The 21,133-nt window shown below is 37.4% G+C and overlaps 1 protein-coding gene across 3 annotated transcripts; it reads right to left on the bottom strand.

The window, feature by feature from the left end:
- Nucleotides 1–6,857: 6,857 nt before the first annotated feature.
- Nucleotides 6,858–20,873, bottom strand: rbm6 (RNA binding motif protein 6). 3 transcript variants are annotated; one of them, XM_058779398.1, is made up of 23 exons: nt 20,788–20,873; nt 20,034–20,142; nt 17,769–19,311; nt 17,320–17,409; nt 17,104–17,173; nt 15,899–15,972; nt 13,022–13,093; nt 12,646–12,934; nt 12,394–12,551; nt 12,191–12,291; nt 11,992–12,055; nt 11,666–11,753; nt 11,514–11,578; nt 11,278–11,401; nt 11,065–11,162; nt 10,695–10,979; nt 10,456–10,602; nt 9,651–9,722; nt 9,205–9,441; nt 8,889–8,963; nt 7,635–7,711; nt 7,485–7,536; nt 6,858–7,392 (listed from the first exon to the last, which is right to left on the bottom strand). In XM_058779398.1, exons 2-23 carry the CDS (start codon nt 20,078–20,080, stop codon nt 7,300–7,302), a joined length of 3,921 nt encoding a protein of 1,306 aa, XP_058635381.1. In that variant the 5' UTR covers nt 20,081–20,142; nt 20,788–20,873; the 3' UTR covers nt 6,858–7,299. The 3 variants fall into 3 exon arrangements, with proteins under 3 accessions (XP_058635381.1, XP_058635382.1, XP_058635383.1); XM_058779399.1 differs by lacking the exon at nt 20,788–20,873 and adding an exon at nt 20,505–20,770; XM_058779400.1 differs by lacking the exon at nt 20,788–20,873 and adding an exon at nt 20,510–20,770.
- Between the last annotated feature and the right edge of the window lie 260 nt (nt 20,874–21,133).

Genomic DNA, 21,133 nt, shown 5'->3' with positions numbered 1-21,133 from the left:
ACTGCACCTTTAGAAACCACACTGTAAAAAGTGATAAGTTGACTTAACTTAAAAAAATTGAGGAAACCCGTTGCCTTAAAATTATTAAGTAAATTATAATTTCAAAAAATAATTTAAGTGAATTGTCAAGTTCACTTAACTTTTTTATTATTATTAATAGATTCATGTTTATTTCATACTGTATCTAGTAAAGAGGAAGAGATGATTGGTTCATATGCTGCTTGAACTGAGGTGCTACAGCGATCTGTCATGACTCAAAGAGCCACAAAATGGTATTTGTTGTTTGAATTTATTCAAAAATGACACAATTTGAAAGCCGAGACTTTGTTTCATACCAAAAGTAACCTGCTCTATCTTGTCTGCCGGCACATTGTCAGTCTTCTCCTTGCTTTGCGATATATTTTTCACTGCGTGAGAACACGATGTGTGTGTGAGAGCTCCATGGCTTGTCGGTCAATTAGGACTGCATTCTTTCCCTGCTGAAAAAAGCATCTTCTTAAACCAGTCTAAGCTGGCTTGCTGGTGTTAGTTGGTTTAATATAGTCTCACCTCTCTAAAACACCCCAAACTCTTCTAAAACCAGCCAAAAGACTCGATTGACCAGCTTAGACTGGCTTAAAAGTTTTTATGTGCTGGTAGGATCATTTTCAGCAAAATAAACTTGTGGTTGCTTATAGACCACACTAGACTGTAAACATTTGTCTATTAAATGGAGATTTTCTGCACAATTACTGAGTTTTTCTTTATGTTTGGGCTGATGGTTTGGGGAATGGATAAATTTAATTTATTTAAATAAACTATTGAAACGAGAGCATTCAGGGGAGAGAAATTGAGAAAAATGGGGCAACTTTTGGAGTGGACAAGCTTTAATTTCCCCTATATACAGTATATCTCTGTAGGCCAGCGGGACGGACAACTCTACCCCCAGTAAATGACAGAATGACAGATTACTGAGAGCAAACAGATAGAGGGGGGAGAATAAAAGAGCACAAAATCCATACATCTCTCATAATGTTTTTGCAGAGCCCTTTCACCCAAACTCATCCCAGTATGGCATGATGACAGACTGCAGACCTTCATTCTCTCCTTTCCTCCCCTTCATTTTTGCCTCTCGCTCCTCCCTGACGGTGCTAGTAAAAACTAGAGAGATGGTGCCATTAATCTCCTGTCAGAGAAGATTACACTTGATTCCAAAAGGCTAAACAAGGTTAAAGACATGCTTTACTTGCTGAAAGGCCGATGTTAACAGCCAGGATGCACAAAGAAAGTTACTTAGGTTTGTTAGCATTTATCAGTCTTGAACTGTGGGACGACACTATACTTGCCTGATGAGACAAATGTGAATTCTGACACTGGCTGTCTTTATGACAAAGAACCTGAGAATGAATGTGGAAATAAAGGCAGCATGCGGTTGGGAAAAGGACAGACGTGTCAACAGTAAAAATGATTTGCTCGTCACAGCATCGTTTAACAAACAAATTACTGAACCATCAATGCCTATCGTTCGCACCTTGTCTGACAGTGACGTATGGAGTCAAAGCGTTTCATTAATAAACTCAGAAATGAGACGTACATACATCTGAGGCAAAAATGTATCAGCATATTCCAAATAAGCAGTCCTACATTACACTGCAAATGCAAACTGCTGTATTTACGCCTAAATGAAGCTGACAGTTGTGGAAAATGGACCACGAGAACAAAGCTGGGGCAATAACTGCAAATATTCTGATTTATGAGGGAGTCAGAAACTATTACTAGACCTCATGATGGCTGCAATAAAACCAGCTGATGACAACTGGAAAAAGACAATAAATATGTTCAAAAGAAATAAGCTATAAGTTACGTAGCAGAGCATAACGCTGCTTGCCAATTGGCCAAAGACTTGATTGATTTCTTAATCACAGTCCACAGTTTTTGAAGCCTGTACAAGCAAATGGATTTGGGGAAAGTATTTGAATTACAGGCCCTCTTTAAATCAAATGTCAGGGAAAAAAAAGTGAAATTTTGCAGATATGAGCACTGAAATACAACCAAACGATAAGCTATGGTGAGATGTTCTTCTGATCCTTTTTTATACAATATTTAATTTACTGATTCTCATACAAAGATAAACTGAAGAATATGAAACATCCCTGAAACTCACCTTACATCCAATTATGCAAAGAGTATAACATGCTATACCCAGGGATAAAGGTATGATTGCAGAAAAAATGTATTCATTGTAATTAAACATTGATGGATCAACACATTTTGTGGGAAAAGAAATCATAAAAGCATACTGTTGTTTAAAAATCATGTAATGGCTGTGGCGAGGGGGGACTTTTACCCAGGGGAAAGGCTCACCAGCATGGGGTAAAAGGCCCCCAGTATTAACATAATAATAATAATAATGATAATAATAATATATTAACATATAGAAATAGGTTACAGTTGTATTACGATATGATATGATACAGTGAGTATTAAATGTATATCTCATAATAAATAATAATGACCATTTCAATAAATATTATGCCAACAAATAGAAAAGTATAATTATTGGAACAATTACTGTGCCTTTAGGCCTAACAATAGGGCTTTTTAACTCAAATACCTTAACATTTTTCAGTTATTGAAAAACTGTTGATTTATCAAATCTATTTTTGGTTATTTTAACATTTCTAACTGCTATATAATTCTATAACATAAAAAACTAAATCTAAGAATTAAAATTGCTTTGCTGCCCGCTGTCGTGCCAAATTTCATCCAAATTTCCAAGTGCAAAGTACACGTTTAGAAAAATGTGGCAGTGAGTTTGTGTGACATCTAGAGAGAGAAAAAAAAAAATCAAACGTGCCTTTGAAAAAAAAGCAGCACATTAAGGTCCTGGAGTGGCCTAGCCAGTCTCCAGACCATAATCCCATAGAAAATCTGTGGAGAGAGCTGAAGGTTCGAGTTGCCAAACGTCAGCCTCGAAACCTTAATGACTTGGAGAGGATCTGCAAAGACGAGTGGGACAAAATCCCTCCTGAGATGTGTGCAAACCTGGTGGCCAACTACAGTACAAGAAACGTCTGACCTCTGTGATTGCCAACAAGGGTTTTTCCACCAAGTACTAAGTCATGTTTTGCAAAGTCAAATACTTATTTCACTCATTAAAATGCAAATCAATTCATAACTTTTTTGAAATGCGTTTTTCAGGATTTTTTTTTTAATTGTTATTCTGTCTCGCACTGTTCAAATAAACCTACCATTAAAATTATAGACTGATCATTTCTTTGTCAGTGGGCAAACGTACAGTACAAAATCAGCAGGGGATCAAATAATTTTTTCCCCACTGTATCTGCAACAAATTATGCAAAAAGCAGGACATAAAATTATATCCAAAAACTGTACAAAAACGACAGGTGAACGATAGGCTACCTGGATGATCTGCATCCGCTTACATACTGAAGTGAGCATTTTGCTATTGAGGTCTGGATTTGGAGACACTATGTTCGTAAATTTATTCCTGGTGGCTAAATTGTACTTATTTTTTTTTTAAGAGTAAATGATTTTCACGGTTGTTGTTAGTACATTCTAGGTCAAATGAGATTTGCGTCAATGTCAACATGGCAGATGAGGTAGGCTATGTTGAGAATGCCTACACCTGCATACCTAACATAAAAAAATATATATTTAAAAAAAATCATAAAAGTACAGAAATTCGGATGCAGTTCTGATATTTTTACCATATATGAAACGTGCTAACAGACTAGGGTTTGTTTTTGGTAATTTTACACTTTCTTCCTATGGAAATTATTGCAAGAAGCAGTTTTAACATTAAGAGTCCTGTGGTTAATGTAGTTAGGTTGGGCTGATATAATTATAATTACACATTGTGGTGGGATCATTTTCAGCTAAATAAACTTGCGGTCTACTGGAAATCACAAGTGAATGTAAACATTTGCACAGTAGGTTACTTATTAAATGCATATTTTTGTAGGTTTTCTTAGCGTTTCATTCCATGTTTGAGCTGACGGTTAGGGAAAGAAGTAAATGGTCCAATGAATCTGGTGCCCAGCCAGTGACTTTGATAGTCTATTTATATATATAAAATTACAATTAATAAACAGAATAATTTACACATCCACATAGTCTCTGAGAATGTAAAATAAAAAAGTGCCATAACGGAAAAAAAACACAAGCATACACAAACCACAAAGCACATACATCCCAAAACAACCATAAGCTATGTAGAAATGAAATCTTAATCCTAAACACAATGAATTACGACTGTATTTAAAGTGCTAAAATAATTGCTTCCTCTTTTATCATCAGTTTGGCCCTGCACTCTGATTGTGTATTTTTTGAAGACCATCTCAAGGCTGGTCAGAGACCCCATGCAGCTCCTGCTCTATGTGCAAGAAGAAGCTTTGGCCGGAGATAATGAGGCCCCCCGCACGCTTTCTACACTCACTCCTGCTGCCTCTGAGGACTCAAGCCGCACGTGCAGTGGGTACAAAACCCCAGACCCCCACATTCATCCTCACCGGCCCCTCTGTATCTCCACTCTAATGGTCTGGACTCATCTGAAGGCCAAAGGTAATTTGATGCGCTCTGCAGTAATGAGCGTGTTGTTGCTGACATCTGGCCCACTAAGGTGCAAGAAGACAAGCGAGAATACAATGATGGATTACAAAAATACTGAGGACTGCAAAGCCTCAGATTAAGAGCAGAATCTTTTCTTGTACAAGCAGAAAGTCTGGTAGGACTGGAACTCCCTTAAGCCATTGCAGACCTTCTGCAAATAAAAAGCAAAGAAGGTCAAACCATGAAGCCAACACTATGCATTGTTGTTCGACTTTGCTGACAGATGGTCATCCCAAAATTTGGAACATATTTGCTTGACAGTCAGCAGAGTCCATGTGTCAGACATGGAAAAAAAGAAAGCATTCCAGGTGGAAAATTAGAAATAACTTTTTTAATTTAAAAGAAATTACTTTTGTAATTTAAAATGTTTATTATAAACTAGATGATCCTGAAGGCAGCTATACAGACCTTTTTATATTGTGTAAAAAAAAAAAAGAAGTCATATCATAAAGACTACATATTGTTTCTGTAATCATTAAAATATTATATGGAAAATGCTCATTTAAGTTTTAAACTGATAGCATAGCCCTTAAAGTAATATTAAAAAGAACTGAAACATTTTTAATTAAATGTAAATTCTAAATGTTGCGGATCTTAATATCTAAGCCATTCTAATATAAATTAATAATAGTTAAATTAATAACTTTGGCAGCCCTAAAAAATCATTTTGTGTGTATTTGTGTATATATATTCTTCCTTTTTTTGTTGCAGCCAACAAGATTACAAATGCATTACAGCCTTAAGGATTTTACAGCCTCACATTGCTTACTAGCATGGCTATTAATGATTAAAGTTTTATTAACTCTGTAATTGTTATTAAAATTATTTTTTAAATTGAAAAAGAAATTGAGAAATTCTAAGTTTGAACTCATGACAGCTACCTGTGAACTGCTAAATGTTTGGGCACACTGCTCGCAGATTTCAATCTTTTTTTTTTTAACTGTAGTTTCAAGCCGCCAACTAAAGGATAATCTTAAAAGTCTCACCCTGGGACACGGTTTCTGGACTTCTTTAAACCATAGACACAGAAACAGGCTGAGAAGTATGTATGGGAACAAACTCTGAGAAGATCGAATCTGACAAAAGTCCTCCCCTTCAAAAGAAGCTGGCAGAAACGGACATTTGCAAGCTTTCTTTTAAAGAATGACTAATTAAAAAGCAATTACAGATGACAACAACCATGAGGAGGAAGGAAAGCAAGCCGACCTTTGACACGCTCTACATTATACCATGACTACAGGCAACAGCCATTTACACATCAAAGCAGAGTCTGATAAAGAACAGAGTCCTAAAATTTGCTCTGTGGAGAGCTAGTCTCAGAGCTATGTTGTGTCCATATATTATCCTAACACAAGTATTATCAGCTTTTATCTGCGGCTGAAGAAATGGGCTATTAAGGGAGTGCAGAAGAAACCATTTTTGGGGTGCATTCTTCTTTTTTTGTCTTTATGGCTCTACGCCTGATCAATCATTCAAGCATGATTGACCAAAACAAACAGTGTGAGAGTCGACATTCCTCTTTCAACAGGCTTAAACTCAATGGACAGAGCCTATTTGTCCAGGAGGAAAAGGATCACACACTCATTGAGGGATCTTTATTGCTGGTTCTGCTGATGTATTACCTGATGCTGATTTCTGTAGAACCTCATCCAAACATACACTTCAAAAGTTCAAGCTGTGCTCATAAATGTATTTAAATGTTGTAAATATGTAAGGCAACGAGTAGAAACATGAGGAATCATGTTGCACAAAGGTTACTGGCTCTAACAAACGACATGATTTCAACATTTTATAACAAAGCACTAAAAGGTTTAGTGAAAGCTGCAGAACTTTTAGATAAAGTGAAATATATTCTCTGCCTGTGCATGCATTGAATAAAGAACTGTGTACTGTCAATGCATCACTTTCAAGTTTAACTCGAGGCACTCTGCTGCTATAAAAGAACCACAAGAAAATGGAAAAGAAAGCCATGGGGGGAAAGCTTAATGAAGTATCGACTAAATTCATGACTGCATGTGTAGATTCATTCTTTCAGCATTAGACATCTCTGAGGTGCGGCTCACTGTGTAATTGAAATAGTAAAGCCATGTACTGCCACCTGGAGGAGGAGGGTGTAGAAAACAGGTTCTATCCATACTCTTTTAGTGACTCGTAACACTTTTGAGACAGCAGTAAAAATAAGACACATCGGTTTATAATGTAAACATTTTTACATTAATAAAAATCACAAACAAATACAACAGACAAACTGTGTGCTTAAAGTCACATTGAGGCAGTTTATTGACCCAAGGACAAACTAAAATGTTTAAGCTCATCAACTCAAATATTTCATTTTACAAATGAAATATTACATAAATTTACTACATAAAAAAGGAAAAAAAAAAAGAAAAAAAAACAACATGATAGAACATTATCAAATGAGGAAATATTTAAAAAGCCCTGAATAATAGAGCTACAAGGAGGATGATTAAACAGAGTACATTTGGCTGTTAGGAAAGAATGCATTCATTTTATACAGGCACACATCACCATATCCACAAAATGAGGGGTTAGTCACAATAAGCTTCTCCAGGAATTTTGTATCAGTTCACAGATTAAAGCCTGGAAAGAGCTGCCAACGGACCACACAACACCGTGTGTGTGTGCATGTATGTTCACAAATTCCCTTTTTGTTCATTCATTTCACTTTCAGTCCAGCTCATTGAAACGTGCAAACATGGCCTTCCGTACTGCCTGTTTGTAAGTGGCATGATTCCAGACGACGGGTTCCTTCTTCTTACGCTTTAGTAAGGAACAAGAGAAAGAGAAAAAAAATGAAACCAACGGCCCTCAGCTGCTGCAGCTCAGAACATCCTGTTGCTGAATATACTCACCTCAGTAGTTTCTAAACCCAAACCTGGCCTCTCGCTGCCTTTATGACTGTCCCTGCAACAACAACACAACATGCCACATTTAAGATGTGATAGTTCTTTATCAATGCCAAATGTAAATAAAATGTATTAGGATTCAGAAAAATCACAAACCTTGAGCTGCCGGCCCATGTGTTTTGCGATTTTCTTCTTTTTGCTTCCGGTGAACCGTTTGACTGTTTTATTTTTATCTAAAGAACAGGGGTTCAAAATGAGAGTGAATCATTTCATTTCAGACTACTGTCAGAAGACAATGGAGAATATGTTTGAAATCAAGCATATAATATTTGAAGCACATGCTGACCTGTAAGCAAAATGTTCTTACATTCTTTTGAAAATCTATTAGAAATAACTAGATACAGTTTAGCAAAGAAGATATACTGTACTCGGCATAAATGAGTACAGCCACTCTGAAACTTGACAAATTTAACAATTACTCTTTACTAATAAGACATGCATATTAGAGGTCTGTGCATATGTGTTTCAGCAAGCCAGTTACTAAAGAGGCATGTCAAAGATTTATTTTCTTATCAAAGTGATAAAATGTCGTCTTGCAAAAATGCACACTCCTAAAAGTTACAAAGTTAAACTAAAATAATATCTGGTGTAAGCCATTTTTGATGAACAGGTGAGTATGCTGAACCAAAATATCTAAAGAGGAGCGATTTCTTGACAATTAAACATTACATAGCCCACTAAATCTATCTCAGGTATAATGCTGACAACAATGGAACCACCTGGGAGAGAATTTTCAGGAGATTCATTTATTTGCACAAAAGAGGACAGCAGTACAAGAAAAATACCAAATCATGGTTTTAAGTGTGAAAATATAGCAATAATTGCACAGAAATTTAAATACGTCTTGTGACAATGTCCATAAAATAATTGTGCCTTCACTTGAAGCTTTCATTTTGTGAAGAGTGATATTTTTGCTAGGAAAAGAACAAAAAACAAAAAAACAAAAAGAAAAACACAAATGCCATGTCTCAGAGCTGGCAAAAGCTATGAAAAAAGTGACTGTTTCATCTCACACATTACCAACTGTAGCCAAAGCACAAACTCATTTAGCCTTTTCCAAGGACCATATTTACAAAATATAGACTTCTGGGAATCCATACTCTGGTCTCATGAGACCAATTCAATCATTTTGGATCTAACAGCATCCAAGATGTTATGGTGCTTCTAGAAGAAGAATATAGGGAGAAGTGCCTGGTTCCCACAGAGAAGTTCTTATATAGTGTGAGTGCTGACGGTGTGCAGTTGTGTCATGAATTCACACACCACTGTGTGACGTAATCTTGTTAAACTTGTTTATGCACTACAGTACATTATTACAGTGCATAATTAATGAAAGAAATAAATAAATACCTCTTTCTCCTGGTTTTCTAGAGCCTCAAGTTCTCTCTTTGACCTTTTGATTTTTAGGTGAATCTCCATATTTTGCTAAAATAAAGAGAAAAATACAATAAAGAGAAGGTCTAAACCTGACCCACAAATTTTTTAAACAATCCAGTTCAATTATATAATTTATATACTTATAAAAAAAGAACTGATCAAACATTAAAATTAATAATAATAATAATAATAATAAACAACATTTCTTTATACCAGTTTAATAACCAGTTTCTGACACCTTGCTTTAAGTCCTGATACATCATAAAAGTTTCATTTAGAGATCTGGTACCTTATGCAGGTCTGAAAGCTGCTGGTGGCGGATCAGAGCGTCTTTATTAGGGAACTGCCTCCTGCACAGAAGACATGCCATCTTCTTCCAATCTGTCAACCTGTCTTCCTTCTCGTCCGCCTGTGGCTGGCTCTTTGCAGGCCCTGCGGCTTCCTGCTTCTCGTGTTTCTCTTCTTCCTCCTCGTCGCTGCCTGCCCCGTAGTCGGCCGCCAACATTCCAAGAGAGCCCATGGGCCGCTGCCAACACAAGAGGGAGAGAGGGGTGTTTTGCTTTGATCTACAATGACACTCACTGTAAATCTGCTTTAGTGTGGGTTATCAAATAACCTACATCAATCAGGGTCAAGGTGAAGCCCTTTCAGCTGTCTGGGAAAACTGAGACTGAAGTGTATTTGTGTGCATGTTAATGTGTGTGTGTTGTTGATAGTAAGACTGTAAACTCTTACCTTTGATGATTTTTCCTCTTTTTGTTTTGGTGGAGCAAGAGGTTTCTTGAATAATTCATCTGCACCGGTGACCTATATGAATAAAGAAACAGTATGGAATAATAACAGACTTTAAAACATTTAAAAGAAAGATCATCGCTAAAGTTTAGTAGGCTGTTATAGACCCATGACCGATGGGTAAGATCAGACTCTGTGTTAAACGTACTGAATTTTAGAAACATGATATATCTGGCCTGTTGCATTTGGAATAAACAATTCCAAAGTCAAGGATGCTAATAGGGATAAGTAGTGAGGAAAAATTAAATATAAAGTTGATTGTGTGTCAGTGAAAATATATGAGGGGAGGGACATGAGGAAGGATTGGAGAGAGAAATTAGAGATTTCAAATGTACTCCAACTGAATAATTTATGGGACATTGCAACCCACAACACTCATCATATGACCAAAAATACCAAGCATTACAATATTTTGCTGATGGATTAAAAATAGAGCATGACATATGCAACCCTATCTGTCTAAGTGACGGGTAAATATTATTATCTCTGGGAAGGATAATAAACACTAGATTTTGATATTTTTATATAGACATTTTTGACTGGTTTAGCATATAAAAAAAAAAAAAATCTGATTGTTTTAAGTAATAACACACCTCTCTTCAACGAGCTGCCCGATTTTCAGTGTTCATGTCGAAATCACAAAGAGTGTACGCTGAAGTTACTTAATATCTAAGGTTTTGTTTAAATTCCTAATTCTGATTATGAGCAATATTGACAGGAGAGAAGGGGTTAAAAAAAGTGATCTGACCTTCCTTTCAAAGATGGCAAAGGCTGCATCAGCAGCTTTTGAAGGTCTTTGGTCATCTCCTCCAGACTTGAGAAGAGGTGAAGGAGATCGGACACTTTCTTTCTGCTTGTTCTGGATTTTCGCCCATCGCTCCATGTCTTTCATTATCTGATGATCAGATCCAAAATTACAACACAGATCTAACCATTTTTGTTGTTAATAAAGAACTGAATATAATGCAAATGAAGTGATATTAAAACCTTAAAAGCTGCTAAGCTTCTCGGCTTTTCCTCCTTTTCCTTCTCTTTCTTTTCTGCTCGTGGGACAGGCTCCTCTTCCACCCGCACCTCCGACAGGGTCTCTGGAACTGCCTTCACTTCCTCCTCTGTGATGGGGGTAGCTATAACCTCAGCAGTTGTTGCCACAGGGACAGCAACTTCAGGGGCCGGCTCCTGAACATCGGCAGAAGAGCCCTGGACTGGGATGTAGGTCTTTGAGGCACTGTCCCAGTACATGTACTGCTGATTCTGAGCATCATAGAAATACTACACAAGCAAAAACAAACATTTAGTCATTGTATATTGCATTTCATTCATATTAAACATTCAGGAGAATCAAAAGGCTATATACCCTTGAGTTGGGATCATAGTACAGGGTAGTCTGAGGGTCATAGTAAAATCCTGATGTAGCATCGTAAAGGAAAGCTGACAAATCTGGAGCGTCAGATCCTGCAGCAACAAGAGTACGGTTATCTGACGAGTTACTATCCTGAACTAGGGCTGGTGAGTACTGTGAATATAACAAAAACGAAAACCGTTAATATTTAACTTAACAGTGGTGTACCGTAGCTATAGCCGTCAATGGAATCCACAGCTCCAGGAAGAGAAGTGTCAGATAAAGCTGCAGTCTGGTGTTCAGCTGTCTGGACTGACTGCGCCATTGCCGTGGTCTCAGAATATATCACACCCTGCACACAGCAAGACAGTCAATTACAGTCCAAAAACCAATATCTCTCCTGGCTACAACTGGCCACCTTGTTTCAAAAATGTGCCTTTGTGCTAGTATAAAAAGACAATCACCTGTGTTAAGCTTGAAGTCGGTATTACAGCTGATGACAAGGTGGCATCCGCTCCCACTGGGTCACCTGCAGGAAGTCCCACAGAACACATACATGAATATATTATGCTACAATCAATTTCAATACCATAATCATTCATTAAAAACCCTATACCTTGCATGGCAGGTGCAACACCCATAGTTGAATGAGAAGGCGGAGGATAAAATTGTTGCGGTGGCTGCTGATATTGATGTTGTTGTTGCTACAAAAAAATTATATGAAAACTTAAATACAAGATATGGACTGTTCACACAAAACATGCTCTTGCATTGCACTGGGATATTTTTTAAACACTGATCCATGTAAATATATCAGTATAATAGATAACATAAAAAATAGATCAGTGAGAAAGCTCACTCTTATAAAATGTACCTCAAAAACATTGTCTAGCTGTCTGAAAGTTTTGGTAACAACGTATGTCATGCATTGAAATGGCCTACCATAATAACATCTGGAGGGAAACCCAAGAGAGAAGTGTTTGACTTATCATTTTCCCTCCTATAGCTGCAGTGAAAACGAGAATTACCTTTAAAGCTCAAATAACAACCACAGTTCATATTGAAATTTCTTCTCTTAGGATTTATGAAATGTTTCCTCTGAACTGAAAATAGAATATTCATTTAACAAAATGAGACTTACTTTTGGTTTTTCAAAGGTTTGGCAACTTCAGCATAAACTCTAACCCCATCAATCATGATAGGGCGGGGTTTAGTGAGCAGCTCCACCAATCGTGTCACATGCTGTACATAAAAGTGAGTAGTATCATTACGAATGCATCAAAGAACACAGTGGACCATTTTGAGACATTATTTTGTTGTTATATTGAGATATCTGTACAATACCTCATGTGAATCCATATCGACAAAGCAGAAGCATTTGGATCCTGGTGACTTCCCTTTGACCAGACGTACATTGCGCTCATCCAGGTACGCAAATGGATCGAGTGCTTGCAGAATGGTCTCCACGGTGGTGGTAGGTAAAATATTCTTGATAATCATTGCTGAAAAAAGACATGAAACTTAAGAACAATCTGCCACCTACTTTTGTTCATTTGTTTTCTTTTAGAAAATGTATTCACAGTTGACATCACTTACTCTTGCTCTCCTTGAAGACCGGATCGGTGTGCTGCAAGTTTTGGCGAGATGTTCTCTGATTGGTGCATTCTTCCGCTTGTTGCTCTACCTCCTGCTGTTGTAGCTGTTGGTCCACTTGCTGTTGCCATGCTTCAGGAGTCAAGTTGGAGTTTCTTTGCCACACACCTTGAGAGGCAGGATCCTGCACAGGCTTGGCATCGGTTTCCTCCTTTATATTCGGTGGCAGGACTGGATTTGGTAACAAATTGTCATCGCTGGCTGGAGTGGCTTTAGCTGGTGATTCATGATGCTGCAATCCAAATTACATTTAATGTTAATCACACTAATAGATAAATAAGATCAATACATAGCAAGCTCTACCAAAGAGGAAACTCACCTGTTCTTTCACATTTTTGTCAGGCTGGATATATTTGAGCAGAGCAGTCTTGTCACCAACCTTAACAGATCCCTAGAAAACAAGACGACAGTCTCTCAGTGCTAAGTGACTGACAGCTTCCCAAAAAAAACAACCCAACCTAACAACAAAAAAGAAAAGGTATTTCCCATTTGCCCGTCTGAGGGCATAAACACAGGCAGATCTGATCTGGGCTTTACTTATGCCCAGGTTTGGATTAAGTTTGCGGGGTTTTTTTTTTTTTTCTTTTCTTTCATCTGCCTTTTTAATACACACACTACTGTGTGAAAATGAGAGTAAGTGTAAATCTTGAAGTGTAGTAAATCTTACAGTGGTTACATAGCTACAATTTATGTACTACCACCTTAATTTGAATGCTAACCTGAAAATATAACTAGTAATGTAATCAAAGTACATAGTAGAAGCATATCCATCTCACAAGTAGAGGTCAAACGATATGGGTCTTCCTCTGGCCGATGCTGATATTTAGAAATCAGGGCAGTCAATGGCAGATACATGATGCCGATTTTTTTGGCTCATATGTTTGAAAAAAATGCCAAAAATCGGCCCAATTAATCAGTCGACCTCTACTCACAAGTAACTGCACATTCATCCGTAACAAGATTAATAGTGGCAATAAAGTCTGGCTTCTTTCCAGTGAGAAGATTATGCAGACAGATAACTGGAGAGCAACTCGAAAAAAGTTAACTGTTATAAATCACAATTCACTTTCAAAATGGGGTGGACTGTCAAAACTAGGACATCGAGCTTTTCTTATTTTACTTCACATATGTGACCCTGGACCACAAACCCAGTCTTAAGTCGCTGGGGTATATTTGTAGCAATAGCCAAAAATACATTGTATGGGTCAAAATTATCGATTTTTCTTTCATGCCAAAAATCATTAGGATATTAAATAAAAATCATGTTCCATGAAGATATTTTGTAAATTTCTTAACGTAAAAGTATCAAAACCTAATTTTTGATTAGTAATATGCATTGCTAAGAACTTCATTTGGACAACTTTAAAGGAAATTTTCTCAATATTTAGATTTTTTTGCAACCACAGATTCCAGATTTTCAAATAGTTGTATCTCGGCCAAATATTGTCCGATCCTAACAAACCATACATCAACGGAAAGCTTATTTATTCAGCTTTCAGATGTATAAATCTCAATTTTGAAAAATGTATCATTTTAAAATTTTAGTTTTGTTGTCCAGGGTCACATATATTTATGTTGTTTATAAAAAGGGTTTCAAAAGACAGACCATATATTGACTGGCCCCTGTGAAAAATCCAGTTCATGCCCGATCAAAGAAAAGTACTGTTTATGGACAACTGTTGTAAAAGATCTTCAGCTTTTAGGCTGAAAGGACATTCTAGGTAAATGACCTAACAGTGTAATGTGATCAGCATTTTATGACTTCTTACCCACCGTCACTGCCACAGTTACTTGTTGTAGAAATTTGTTAAGTGTTTCACCAAGTATTAAAAACAAGATAAGTTATCCTGCTAGTTGGGCAGCTGAGAAACTGTAGTTTCAGATGAAAGAAGAACCCTGAGCAAGATTCTTTTCTGAAAGGTACTTTGCCAGACATTTAACAAAAACGAGGGAGAAATATACGCTGATACAACCAATACAACCCACAAGTTGTATTCAAGTTTCAGCACAACAGCCAATGGCTCGACACAAATCCAAGCAAACCTCTAGTTGCTGTACTCGCCTTACATTTATAGTGCAAGTTTCATTAGAAATGTCAAAATACTACTAGTACAAACAATCCCTGATTTTCCAAGTCTGGATTTACCAAATAAACATCAGCATGGATCTCTCTATACATCCAGATACACAACAACCATGAAGTCGGTCAAGATGGAGTAAGCAGGAATGGAAAGAATGAGTTTGTTGTGCTGGAAGAGATAAGACACCCAAACTCAAGATGATTAAATCACAATCCATGGAAAGAAGAATAAAAAAACTTCAGGCTGCAAGCAGAACCAAAGAGTACAGTTCTGGAACTGTAATTCCATAAGGTCAAAGGACAAGGAAAAAGTGTTGACACGGCACAAGGATGATACTGTGCTGTAGGCATAACAGCATAAAGGTTTACCTACAACCGTTTAACAACCTGTTCATCGGAAATTCAAATAGAGCAAAACAGCAACTACCTCTTTCCTTCCAAGTCAGCAAAATATGAATATCTAAAAAAGGAAGCTACAAATAGCATTTCAGTCACCACAGAAATTATGAAAATCCAAAGCTGAATCATTTTTAAGTAAGACAATAAAGGAGGCCAAAGAAGAATGCTTAGTTGCGCTTCAGTACCACTTCAGAATATGCCAGTGGGAACAAGTAAAAAGTGATCGTAGACCATGACCTCGAGATGGTCAAATGAGGGAAATAAAATATTATACTGTTGAAAACGAAGAGTGAAATATCAATGGTCTGGTGTTCTACTACCTAAGAGTAGAAGAAACAGGTTGCACAACTTGATGCAAATCCAGTTCCAAATTCAGTATGCCATGCATCTATTCATAAAACTACCTATTCTGTATATGAAGTCGAAAAAAAGCGTAATGTAAAGGTTCAATTACTCCGCTAATACACCTATTCCAATCATCAAATAGTGGACCCCTTGTCACTATGCTCACTTGTCATGCCTGAAAGCTAATGTTGCAAACTAGGTGGCGTGTTTTAATTGGTCATGATTAATATAAGTGGGAAAAATGTTCCCTTGAAGGTCTCATGTCCCATCTACCCCATTCCCACCCAGAGCCCAGCCACCACCCCCTCCCCAGGCCCAAGCCTTCTTCCTGTTCGCAGACAGAGCCGTTGTAGAAGGACGAGGATGGGCCACCTGGTTGGACTCCATGAAGTGGACAGCATCCTCGAGGTTTAAAAACTCCACATAGGCCATATCGTAGCTGTAACCTGGGAACAGCATTTGAAATACAGATGGGTTTGTGTTAGTTATTGCAGGTAAATAGGAGAATTTTCAAGAGAAAAAAGCAGTGGTTCGTTTCACGAGACATATCACAAAGCGAATTCATACAGGATGTCTTTTGATTGTCGGGCACATTTTATTTCATTATTTAATTGTTTGAAGTCAGTCGCGAAGAATCAGAGTAGCCTCAACTCAGAGACAATTCTGAAGCCAAGATATACATCTATAAAAATTAACAAATGAAAATAATAACAGTAGAAAGAGAACCAGACTGTAACAGAGAGCTTGAAATAACACTACAGTAACTGAGTTTCTTGAAAACATCTAACATCAAAAACACATCATAGAAGACACACATTTATTTTCCAACAAACTTGCAACAGTCTGAACAATTAAAAAAAAGAAAAGAAAAAAATAAATAAAACAAGTTATTGATTGGATTAATTTGATTAAGTGGAACAATAAAACAACTAGATCTGAAAAAGTTGCTCTCTTCACTTCAAATTTATATATGCTTTTAAAAATGAAAGATAATATTGTAATTAAATACAGTAAAATACAATTCATTTAAAATTGTATATTTTCCATGACTTGGAGTCATTGGCAAATAATTATTTTTATTAAAATTGTATTAATTAAAAAAAAAATTTAGAACCCTTCCTGATAAAACTGAACAGCATATTAGCTTATATGATACATTCCTTTGTGAAGAAAATAAACTATTTTGGCATATAAAAAAATGCTGAAACCTTTATCCGATGAACCCAGAGAGGAATATTTTGCAGCAACACTTCACATCAACACAAAGTAGTGGTAGTTGGTATTTGTGTTTCGGCAGTTAATGGCTTATTTATAAGGGAACCACGTTTAAGAAATTCAAAATTCCCTCTAAGCACATGCCACCTTAAAGATGGAAGCTGCTCAGGGAAAATTCAACCTCCCGCACAAGAACATGGGGAAAAGGGACAACAAGAAATCCTGTAGCATGTTTGCAAAAGCGACTCAGATGCAGAAAGTACAATCGATGTAAAAGAGACAGTGAGCGTAAGATTCGGAGAGCGAATAGCGAAATGTGGTTGCGAATCGGTCATGATTGTTTACAGTGAACAAAATCTCACCTGGCACAACATCCTTTATTTTCATGCCCTGCATTGGCACACCATCACGAACTGCGAAAGCATCCAGAATCTATGAAAGAAAGAACTAAATGAAGTCAAACTTACTTTGGCATATCATTCAGATAATTGATAGCGTTGTTTTTAGAACACCAAGAAAGAACCATTTTTCTAAAAGTATGAAAATAATCAAAGTCTGAATAATTACATCTCGTTTACCTGTTGCATTGTGGCAGTTTTAGGAATTCCAGAGATGGCAATGGTTTTTGAGACTTGATCCTGGACACTTGCACTCCTGTAATCCTGGTCCTTTATTTCAAAATTCACAGTAGAGTTTAAATATTCAGATAATTCACAAGACGATCTGTACTAGCGCGTTTAAATGTACATTACGTTTTATGTACAAGTCCATAAGCAATTATATGAGCTGTGAAAAGAAATGTTATATTAACTTTTACATGGATTACCATCCCATCTGAAACAATTTTAGTTTGTTTTTCTCACTTAGGATAAAGAACACAAATCAAGCTGATAAAAAAGTAAAAGCAAAAAAAGAAAAATCAACTTATTCTATTTACATAATACATTTATATAATCAGAATGATTTTGTAGTTGGAAAATAAACTTTCTCGCTTTCCATCAAACAAGATCAAGAGACAAAATCTAACCTGAGAACCAGAGTCATCTGGTCGTTGAGTTGGACCAAGTTTGGATTCCTTCACGTCTTTCTCAGGTCCTTGAAGATCCCCAAGATTGTAGTCGTATTTGCGCCCTGAGCTGGTGCGATAATCAATGTCTCTATAATCCTGATCCTGTCGCTCACCTCTATTACTCTGGGGTTCCTTTGGCCCAGTCACCAAGCTCTCTCTCTGTGGTCCCTGATCTAAAGCCATGTCACTGGAGCCCTTAAAGGGCACTCGATCACTTGCGAAATTATGCTCTTGATTTGGCTGGTTCTTGTCTTGGAAATATGGAGGTCTACTTCCTGCAGGTGCAGTTCTGTCAGCCTTTTCATCTCGGTCACCAGGCCAGGGTTTATCTCCATCTCTACTTTGGGCATTTAGAGGGGGATCCAGTGGAAGAAGAGGGGGCTTCTGAGTTGGATCTCTGACTGGGAAATCACTAGGAATATTTTTCTCCCAGTTTTGGTGTTTGGAGTCTCTTTCTGATCGATTAAAGCCTGTGCCGTCTTTTCCCAGAAACCCATCTCGGTCTCTGTCTTTGAACTGGGGACGTTCTCCAAAGTCTACATCTTTTCCACAGTTAGAGAATAACTTGTCTTGCAGGTCTCTCGGGAAAAGTGGTGGCGTTCTGCCCATCATCGGTGGAAGAGATTCTCTGTCTCTCATGCCATGTTTGCGCCACTCGTCTGAGAGTGTATCACTTTCTCTCCCTCTGAAGCCCATTGGACTGTCCATCGGCTCTGGGAATTCTCTGTCTCTGAGGGTCATCTCATCGGGTCTAATCATGGGTTCTGGGCCACCACGACCTAAAGGCAGATCAGGTCTTGCTCTGATATCCATGGGGACGCCTTCATTGTCTCGAAACATCTGAGGAGGCTGGTCTCTAAAATCATTGGAGGACCCCATGCGGTTTCTCAGATCCATATCGGATTCAAACCTTCCTCTTGGATGAAGTGGAGGGGTGACACCTCGTCTGTCAAAATCCATCATCGGTCTGTCTCTGGGAGGCATGTCCATGTTGAACCCATCAATTCCACCCATCCGTGGCCTCTCCCTGTCTCTCATGTCCCCAAGATCTCCATTTCCACCCATTGCCACCATGGCAAGTCTCCTTCTGATGTCCATGGGAGGAAGCCCAGGCATTTCCATTTGGAATCTCTCCCTCTCCCTCATATTCATGAATCCATCCTCTGGACCCCTAATATTACCACCCTGCATGTCTCTGCCACCCATATCCATTGGTGGCCTAGATTGACCCATAAAACCTGGAGAATTCTGAAGGTTGTTTCTCTGATTCATTTCAAAGCGCCTTCGAAAATTCATGTCCATTTCATCTCCGGGTCTGAAAAAGTCTCGGGAAGGCTCTCTTCCCCTGTCATGAAGACCCATGTCTCGTCCTCTCATATCAGGTGGGCAGTCGAACCGCCTCATGTCCATGGGTGACCTGTCCATATTCATGCCATCCCGACCTCTGAAGTCAGGTCTTGGGCCATCTCTGCCTTCAAACATGCCTTCACGAGGTTCCCCACTGCAATAAAATCAGAAGCATTACTGCAAATGAGCAATCTATTTACTAAACACACGCTGTGTCCCAATTCAGAGGCTTCATCTTTCAAAAGACTGCATTCCAAGAATTTGTCACAGCAGCACAACGAAGGCAATTGCTCTTTCAAATGCAGCCTCGAAATGTGCGCTTTGTTTTCTGGGTCACAAAAGATAAAACAAATGCATCCTCCGCGGCCCAGACTATCCAAAGGGTCATTGCAAGTTTTAAAATAAAACCTAACAAACCTCTTTAACAAGACATTTTGCTTGAAAAATGTGCTTGAGATATATTTCTTGAAAATAAATGTCACTAAGTTTGATATTTTGTCTAGTAGTCCAACAGTATCCATACTGATTACTGAGGGTTTAAAATGTTGAAATACGTTTTGGGACCAATATACATCAAATGTGTTACATAAATTATAATTGTGTATAAATTTGACACTTCTTTGTAGATTATTTCTCATCACATCCTGGAACACACTCAAGACTTTGGCAAGGATTTTACTAAGCCAAATGTCATAAAAGATTTCTTATATATAATTTGCAACTTTGAATTTTTTTTTTTTAAACAGGCAATTCAATGCAGGTACGATAAATCTGAGCAATTTTAGACCTTTTAGGAACACAGTACATTGATGACATATTCTATGTGTTTGATGAAGAATATAGTCTTAGAAATGTACTTAATTTAAGACATCTTACCGAAAGGGCATTCCTCCTCGTGGTCCAGGTCTTGAACCGTTCCACATTGTTCCCTCCTCTCCTTGAAACTCTCCCTCAGCACGAGTTTCGAGTGCAGAACGTCGTTTCACTTGAGAAATAAATAAATACCTTATCATTAAAGATCAATTAATTTATCTGTTCTTATGTAACTTTTCTAAACGTCCTGGCGAAAAAATATTTCGAAAATAACGATATTTTGTCAAGCCATTACACATACCATGAATAATTAACGTACAGATTATAGATGTAAACGCAATCAAAAGAACTGCTATTTCATATTTGCATAACAACACGATGATGGCTAATGAAAATCGTTAAATAATAAATGTCACAACATTGGAACTGACAGTTTCAGACTGAAAAGCACATACGTTGTTAAAGCATCATGCTAACACAATGCGTTTGGCTAGAATGAGTAACGTTATATAAATGTGATGAAATCAAACTAACGTTACATGTCAAATGCACCGTTGTGTGAAACACATGAGAATCCTTTCCAGCTGCTTTGTTGAGTACTCAAATATTTATTAACAAGAAGGCAAAGTAGTGCTTTATTCATTTCATAAAAGAAGGCTAACGTGCTAACTTTAGCTTTCAATCAAGACATTTTCCCAATATCAATGGACGAAGTAAACAACGTTTTTTCGTTCATCTTAATTTTACAAAACGCTACCAATAACAGTGGAATATTTCTTCAATTTAATGTCTGTAAAGCCATTTTTAGATGTCTCACCTAGCTTGTAGAGATCTGTTGGAGGGTTCTTTTCTGGGCTTCCCGACAAAAAGAGGCGGAACAGTACATACTCCGTTTCCGGTGAATGAGGGCTTGTGGGAGTTGAAGTTTTACATATCAATAAACAAATAAAGGTAAGTTACCGTATGAAACACTAATTGTAATTACTATCTCTGTGTCAAAAAATATTATAAATGTATTATAAATAAAAGTATTACATGTAATATGGATTTTTAGTGCAGCCATAATGCTTTATAAGCCAATAATACACATTCACTGTAAACAATACAGCAATTGCAGTGAATCAGGGGACATAATAGATAAGGACTTTATGCGAAATGATATT

Source organism: Onychostoma macrolepis, chromosome 06 (genome assembly GCF_012432095.1).
Source record: "Onychostoma macrolepis isolate SWU-2019 chromosome 06, ASM1243209v1, whole genome shotgun sequence".
Taxonomy (NCBI): domain Eukaryota; kingdom Metazoa; phylum Chordata; class Actinopteri; order Cypriniformes; family Cyprinidae; genus Onychostoma; species Onychostoma macrolepis.
The sequence above is the reverse complement of the archived record's forward strand: the minus strand, read 5'-3'. Positions and strand labels throughout refer to the sequence as shown.